This window comes from Chaetodon trifascialis, chromosome 8 (genome assembly GCF_039877785.1).
Source record: "Chaetodon trifascialis isolate fChaTrf1 chromosome 8, fChaTrf1.hap1, whole genome shotgun sequence".
Classification (NCBI taxonomy): Eukaryota; Metazoa; Chordata; class Actinopteri; order Chaetodontiformes; family Chaetodontidae; genus Chaetodon; species Chaetodon trifascialis.
Genome location: NC_092063.1, coordinates 23,699,090 through 23,707,233, shown reverse-complemented (window position 1 = coordinate 23,707,233; position 8,144 = coordinate 23,699,090). Strand labels below are relative to the sequence as shown.

Sequence of the window (8,144 nt, the reverse complement as noted above, 5' to 3'; positions counted from 1 at the left end):
GGGCCGGTATTGGTAGATGAACAGATCAAGGGTTAGCTGCCATAGTGTCACCCTGCAGCATGGTGAGAAACAGTTAAGTTAAAGCATAGGCAGGAATGACTGACACTGACTCTGTTATCAGTACAACTTAAGAATCCTTCGCCATTAATACCATGACAAGTTCTCTTGGGGATGAACCTCAGCTATGAATTGTGCAAAGGTGTCAAAACTCATGGCATGTAGACAGACATATACATAAGCACTCAGTTGTATATAAGCATAAATACACTTTGACACTCCATTGTGTTTTTTAAAAGCTTCAGACACAGTGGTGTCAACCTAACATAACTTGCTCAGCGGTAATGAAAGCCAGCTGGTTAGTGCAGTTCACCTGGTTTGCAGATACAAGCATGCAGAACAGTACATGTGGTGTGTGTTATATTCAGAACAGGACTAGGAGTTGCATGCAGGTGATCTGGAGCAGCAAAGGAATTTTGAGCCCTAAAGCATCCAAAACTGCTACCATTCCTCCAAAATGTCTCAGTGTAGAGTAATGCTGTGGTATCAGTTACACCCGTGGGGCTCATTACAGAAACCACCAAGTCTGAATTCCTGTCTTATCTCAGTTTAGGATAACATTTTGGATTTTTGGTGTCACAGAAACATGTGTCCTAACTGCATTTAGGAAAAAACCTAAAAACCAAAATCCAATCATGGAACAGGAACCATCCTAACTGAAGAATTTTCAAAGTCAGGAATCATAAGCTAGGATGGCATAGACCCTGTCCTAAGTTCAAAGTAACTGTCCAGAAAGGGAGCAGCTCTATTGTTGGGTCTGCATGGCAATGACGCTGATGTATGAATGATGTGCGATGCATGAACACCATGAACAACATGGAACAAAACCATTTTGCTTCTTTTTTACTAAGGGTGATTCAAGACTAAGGTTGTGGATCTGTCTATGACATGAAAGCCTTATGTCTCATGCATCCTCACAGCAGTCACCAAACTCTCTGTATTCTGGTGACGCAATGTAAACATTTCCACTGGGGGTGGGGGGGTCGTCAAATGAAGGAGGAGTTTTTTGTTGATGAGCCAGATGGACCCGAAGAGCCAGATATTATTAGTCGTAAAGGCTTTTGTGGCATTAATGTGCAAGCCATGAGGAACCAAAACTAAAATTAGAGCAAAACTAAAAACCATTATAGCAAGCTAGCCAGCAGTGATATGTGGCTAATCAAGGATACAGGCAGTCTCATGCTAAACATAGATGCGGGCATGACAGGACAGGACAGGAATGCAGAAAAATTGAGTTCATACTTCCATTTTGATTTTATTAAGTTACGATACTTAACTTAGATAGGACAGGAAAAACAGCCATCTGTTTAGGAATTGCTTCTGCACTGCTATCTTTAAAGCTTAAGACAGGACATGCAATTGTCCTGTAACAACGGCCCTGTTTTAAAAATACTTAAATATTGAAATATATGCATTAACTGGTGCATTTCTTGATCTTGTATTTATTGGTGAATTACAGCTGCTTGTCCTTGCAGTATTTATGGAATGAATACTGCATTCAGATAATCTGGGTAAAAGCAATAGTCCTACATTGTGGGAAATACACTTTGTTGCTGAGAATTAGATGAGAAGATTAACTAAACTTTAACTTTAACTAAAAGCCTGGAAATAGGTAGATAAATCTGCCTACCAGCGCCACTTAAGTTCACTAATTAACACATCAGATATGCATGATGATCATTGAGCAATGTTTACTAATTTTGCACATGAAAATTGGTTTCATGCTGTGTTAGGAGCTCTTCCAGTGTGTTTCAGTCTATAAAACCAGCTGAGAGAGAGATTGTAGTGCTGTCCACCAACCAACTTGCTCCCTCAAACACACACACACACACAACACACACACACACACACACACACACACACACACACACACACACTGCTCTAAATGATTATTATTCAAATTTGACCAGACCTCCCGATCTTACATGTTGAATCAGCTGCGGTGTGTTTGAACGCTACTACCAGGGGAGACACACACACAGATGAGATTAAAGCAAAGAAACATAAGCACTCTACAATCCTCTCTAAAGACTAGGTTTTCTCTAACAACACAGAGAAGCTTGTAGAAGGACCAGGTAGGTAATGGTTTTGAGTGACTGGACTATGTGTCATAGAAGTGTAATGTTACAGCCCTGCCTCTCCGTCTCACCAAGACCTGCAGCCAATAGCAGCACACCATAGTCCCCTCCCACTGCAACAGGCTTTAAAACTCCCCAGTTGTGTCTTCCCTTTTCTATCTACTCTGATCTCTCCCCTCTGCTGGCCTGCCTGCCTGCCTTGCCAACCGAGCCAGTTGGTCTGACCTTCCAAGACTTATTTCATTCAAAAGAAAAAACTACTCCAGATTTCAGAATGACGAGTTATAGGACCAGCAATTACAGTGTGAAGAGTGCTTCTGCCCCACGGAGCTTCAGTAGCTATTCATATACTTCACCAAGTGTCAGCACTCGCAGGAGCTTCAGTGTCAAGAGTTCCTATGGAGGAGGCAACAGGGGCTATGGAGGAGCTGGCATCACCAGCTCAAATGCCTATAGCCTGAGCTCAAGCATGGGTGGTGGAAGCATGGGCACGGGCATGGTTGGAGGCTATGGTGCTGGCATGGTTGCCCAGGCTCCTATCACCGCCGTGACTGTGAACAGGAGCCTGCTGGCCCCCTTGAACCTCGAGATTGACCCCACCATCCAAGTGGTCCGCACTCAGGAGAAAGAGCAGATCAAGACCCTCAACAACCGCTTTGCTTCCTTCATTGACAAGGTAAGAGCTTGTAATACTGGGCAGATGCATGTGTGTGTGTGTGTGTGTGGGTGGTGGGGGGGGGGGGGTGTTGCCCAGGTTGTGCTCTTTATTTTTCTCAGACTGCTTTAGGTGAGTGGAAAGCTCAGTGTGAGTGGAGGCCAAAAGCTGAATGTTTCTCTGCTGTGTGTGACATTGTTAGGTAATACTTCACAGAGAGGTCCATATGCTTGCCACATGTCTTGTAAGGCTGATATCTGCTGTATTGCTGCGAGGAGAAAGTTGATTTATTCCTTTCTCCGCTTTTGTCACCTCCCACACATGCAGTCAGGGAAGAAAAAATGAATGTCAGTGCTCAAACATAGGGTTAGGCTTTATCTTTGGCTGCCCTTTTATAGTGATGAAAAACAGACTTGCAGAAAGGAGAGTGAGAAAGACAAAGAGAGAGAGAGAGAGAACTCAAAGGGTGTGTCAGGGCAGAGCTCAGGGCTTGTGATATGAGTTACCTTGGGAATGGTCCCTCCCTCAGCTGGGGTGTGGCTCTTTCTGCTGCCCTGGTGGCCCCCACCCCTCACCAGCACACACACACACGCAGTCAGTGCCCAGTGCTATTGTTACCCTAATGACAATACCTTCTTTCACAGTGACACATTTTAAAAGGAGTATCCACTGGACTTATGAATAGACTGACTTTTAATCATTCAAATCAGCATTTAAGTCTAGCATTTGTGTACTCAGAGGTGTATCTGTCCTCTGAGGCCTCTGCAGTGGGTTAATATTTAAAAGGCCAGTTGGTTTCATGTTCTGCTCAATACCAGCTGACCGGCTGCATATCAACTCTCCTCCTGGCAGATTAATTAAAGGAAGATAAAGTGTGCTTTGCATTCATCAACACAAACCAGATAAATGTCCACGGTATCTGTTATCTCTGTGGAGGCACTTTATGTGTATCTGAATCTGTATCTGTATGCACTCCAGTTCAAATGAAGACATGAATAGGTTGTCAGATCTCACCTGTAGAGTGCAATGTGTGAGGAAGCAATGTCCACTGAGTCACATATCTGCTTCCAGTGCCTTGCTTTTACTGCTCACAAATATGCAAACTCCCCACCTATTCATCCTTCACCTCCTCTCTCACCTCCCCCTCTTCAGCTAATGACTCGGCCTCATTTCCCCCCCTCCACCTCCCCCATATTTTCTACACCTTTCTCCTCCCTCATCATATTCATAACACAGTTAAATATTTACCTTTCCACATCTGCCTGGGGATGCAACTTTGCCTCACTCCCTTCTCTTTATGTGTTTGTCTTCTCTGGCTGCATAATTGGCTGGACAAAAACAGGAAGACATGAAGGAGAAGGGTTAACTAGCTCAATTCTTCCATAGCAGGGTTTTTCCAACCTCTTCTTGTTCCCCCTCCCCTCTACCTCCTGTCAGGATGCACGTACGTCAGGCCTTCCTTTGGAAAAGTGCAGCCAGCCTGGAAACACGGCCAACTGCAGCTTAAAAAGCTCCAAAGATAGATAAGAACAACAAAGACTGTAGATGGTGCATAGGAGCCATAGCAAGGATTATCCTGATGATTGATTATTAGGTCGTTAACCCAGAGGCAATGTCAGGGCAGACCAGACCGCAGTTATATCATACTTTTACAGGGAGTTTCATAATACTTCAGATTTGATGACAAGGAATACGGCTTTACACATTTGTCATAGTATACAAGCATGTAAGTAAAGGCTTTTTGCTCGGTTGCTTATTAATAACCTTAATAATAATCCTAATTTTCCTGTCTTTCTGCGTCTTTCTGTACACATCAGGTTCGCTTCCTGGAGCAGCAGAACAAAATGCTGGAGACCAAGTGGAACCTGCTGCAGGGACAGACCACCACCCGCTCCAACATCGACGCCATGTTTGAGGCCTACATCGCCAATCTGCGCAGACAGCTGGACAGCCTGGGCAATGACAAAATGAAGCTGGAAGCTGACCTGCACAACATGCAGGGCCTGGTGGAGGACTTCAAGAACAAGTGAGTGTGGTGGGGACATTCTATGCAGGGTCAGGCCTGTCCTGGGTTGTCTAGAATTCATCTTCTTCATTTTGGGTGCACTGGATGGTTTTCAAAATGCATATAAACTTTGTCCATAAATAAAATACAGCTGTATGTTTTATACACCCTGATCAGTGTACAACAGTTAAGGATTTGTGCTTCAATAGCTTAGCAGTGCACTGAGTTGAACTTTTTGTGGACTACTCCCTACATCTGTCTATTGTCTTGCGTCAGACAAACTCCAGGGATTTACAACATTGAGAAAGCATGTTCCCATTACATTACATATGACTAGAGAGTCGGCAGTCAGTAAAGCTGTCTATAGCTTTACACAAGAGGACAAAAGCATGGATGTGCACATGCTGACATGCACATGTCTCTAACATGCACAGGTACGACAGTGCCGTACATATTTGTCAGTTGTCCACAGACAAATGGAGCATATCAGGCCCAAGTCCCAGTTGAGAAATATCAGTATCACCTCTCATGCTTGGACATGAGTCAACAGATACTCTGCGAGGCAAATGTCCCGAAGGAGTTCAAGAGTTAGGGATGGTCTACTGGCGCCTCCTAGTGTTACATTATTGTACAAACTCTCAAAACTAAACAGGCACTTGAGCCGAGACACTTAAGGAATATTCAACATCTAACGGTGAACTGAATTTCTTTTCTCCTCTCAGGTATGAAGATGAGATCAACAAGCGCACAGAATGTGAGAACGACTTCGTCCTCATCAAGAAGGTCAGCATCATCATTTGCTCAACTTGTTCCCAATTGGATACCCTGTCTAAAATTTCAAAAGACAATGTCAATTCATTGCGGTGTCTTTATATAACAAATGGTTTTATTGGTTCCAGGATGTCGATGAGGCCTACATGAACAAGGTTGAGCTGGAGGCCAAGCTGGAGAGTCTGACAGATGAGATCAACTTCCTGAGGTCGATCTATGAGGAGGTACGGCACAAAATCAGCACAGTGGCATTTTTCGTTTCCTACTTCCCATCCTGGCTTTAAAACTGCCAACCTTCAAACTGCTTGGTGCTTCAGTAGAATTATTCTGTCATTTATCGATCCAGTCATATCATGCTTATTATGCGTGTGGAAGAAATTTCTTGTCTTGTACCACCCCTGGAAGTACATTGATTGGATGGGTTTCTTCAGTGAGTTGGGGTTGAATCTCTCTAATTTGTCATCTCTTGTGCTTCTTTAGGAACTGCGTGAGCTCCAGAGCCAGATCAAGGACACATCAGTCATTGTGGAGATGGACAACAGCCGCAATCTGGACATGGATGCCATTGTGGCTGAAGTCAGGGCTCAGTATGAGGACATCGCCAACCGCAGCCGTGCCGAGGCAGAGACATGGTACAAGACCAAGGTGATGGAGAACTCATTTTGAATTTTTCTTGGTGTCATTTTGTTAATATGCTTACATCATCTTCTTGATAAATATCGTGTCTGAGTACGTTTTAAATGAATATTGATATATCAATACAGTTTCCAGTTTCTCATGCTGTTTTGGCGATGTTTGTTTAGTATGAGGAGATGCAGACATCCGCCAGCAGATACGGAGACGACCTGAGGGCTACCAAGACAGAGATCGCAGACCTGAACCGCATGATTCAGAGACTGACATCAGAGATTGATGCAGTCAAGGGACAGGTATGGAAAAAAGTGTTTTGTCACCATGCTGTGCCATCTTGAATCATCATATATAGTTTTAGAGTACTATCTAACAATCAGGAGAATGGACAAAGCCTTATTTTGAAAAAAATCTTCTCCCAGCGTGCTAACCTGGAGGCCCAGATCGCTGAGGCTGAGGAGCGTGGTGAGTTGGCAGTGAAGGACGCCAAAGCCCGCATCAGGGACCTGGAAGAAGCCCTGCAGAGAGCCAAACAGGACATGGCCCGCCAGATCAGAGAATACCAGGACCTGATGAACGTCAAGCTGGCTCTGGACATTGAGATCGCCACCTACAGGAAACTGCTGGAGGGAGAGGAGGACAGGCTGGCAAATGGCATCAAGGCTATTAACATCTCCCAACAGAGCAGTAAGTTATCCTTGCCTACCTCGCCTTCATCGTCTTTGTATTGACTGAAGTCACAACAAAGGGTCTTCACTGATCTGATTTCGTCATATTCTTCAGCTTTAAGAGATTCCACACTTTTCCAAATTCAACTGTTTTCTCCTCCCTCCCTTCTTTCAACAGCAAGCTATGGTGGCTTCCCCATGGACGCCATGAAGAGCGGCTACTCAAGCACCAGCTACTCCAGTGGTTACAGCAGCGGATACGGCAGTGGCGCAGGATATGGCAGCAGCATGGGTGGCTTCAGCGGCAGCAGTGGTTACAACACCCAGAGCAAGAAGAACGTTGTTATCAAGATGATTGAGACCAAGGACGGCAGAGTGGTGTCTGAGTCCTCTGAGGTCATTGAGGATTGAGCTGTCTAGCTGCCTGTCTGCTATCTCCTCTGCCGTTCTGGTAGTTTTATACTCACAGTTCGCCCCCCCAAATATCTTAACAAACAGAAGTAAAATTCTTGCCAACCACTCTCCAATAGAGCGTAATTGTGTTTTTCCTGAAGCAAGAAATGATCCTAACACTACCAAAGATCTGAAAGGGACCAAAGAATTTACTTTGTATGTCTGTTGTCTGTCTGTACTAAAAGAGTAGTTTTGTCTCACAAAGTGAGATGAAAACTGGGCAAATTGCAACTTTGAAAAACAAAATAACACTCCCTTGAAATCTAGAGCTATTCCACACACAAAAGACTGTTTCCTTCAAACAGTGTTGCAACAAATGGACTGTGGCGTTGTCAAAGGAATGTGAATGTACTGAAACAGTGCTTCAGCGTTGTTGGTCAGCTAATGTCTTAAAATTGCCTGCTACAGTAGGTAGTGCATGTCTTCCCTGTGCGTGTCCTGTAACTGAAACTGTTCGACCCCTTAGGAGACTGCCCACGTCATACTGTTGTCCTGAGGTGCTGTTTTTGCTACCAAACCAAATAAAAATGTGTTTACTGAAAAAATAAAAAGGTGTGTTTGTTTGAATTGTTCATAATGACTGAATGAGAAACAAAGAAACGTAGGAGTAGTATTTTAACTTGACTTCTAATAATTCTGACTGGAATAATTTTAAGTGTTTAAGCAGAATAGACTCTGTACTGGGGGCAGTTCTTGGTCAATTCACTGGCGGCACTTTGATAGTGAGAATCCATTGCTTTCTGAACAAACAGCACACCTCCAGTGCTGTGCATGTAGTACTGAGTGAGCAGTTTATGATGACAGTGACTTTTAAATCTGCAAGTACT

The 8,144-nt window shown here is 44.1% G+C and overlaps 1 protein-coding gene across 1 annotated transcript; it reads left to right on the top strand.

Moving 5' to 3' along the window:
* Positions 1–2,296: 2,296 nt before the first annotated feature.
* krt8 (keratin 8) lies at positions 2,297–7,856 on the top strand. Its single transcript, XM_070968270.1, has 8 exons — positions 2,297–2,811; positions 4,608–4,816; positions 5,518–5,578; positions 5,695–5,790; positions 6,047–6,211; positions 6,370–6,495; positions 6,619–6,883; positions 7,043–7,856. Exons 1-8 carry the CDS (start codon positions 2,410–2,412, stop codon positions 7,273–7,275), a joined length of 1,557 nt encoding a protein of 518 aa, XP_070824371.1. The 5' UTR covers positions 2,297–2,409; the 3' UTR covers positions 7,276–7,856.
* Positions 7,857–8,144: the final 288 nt, after the last annotated feature.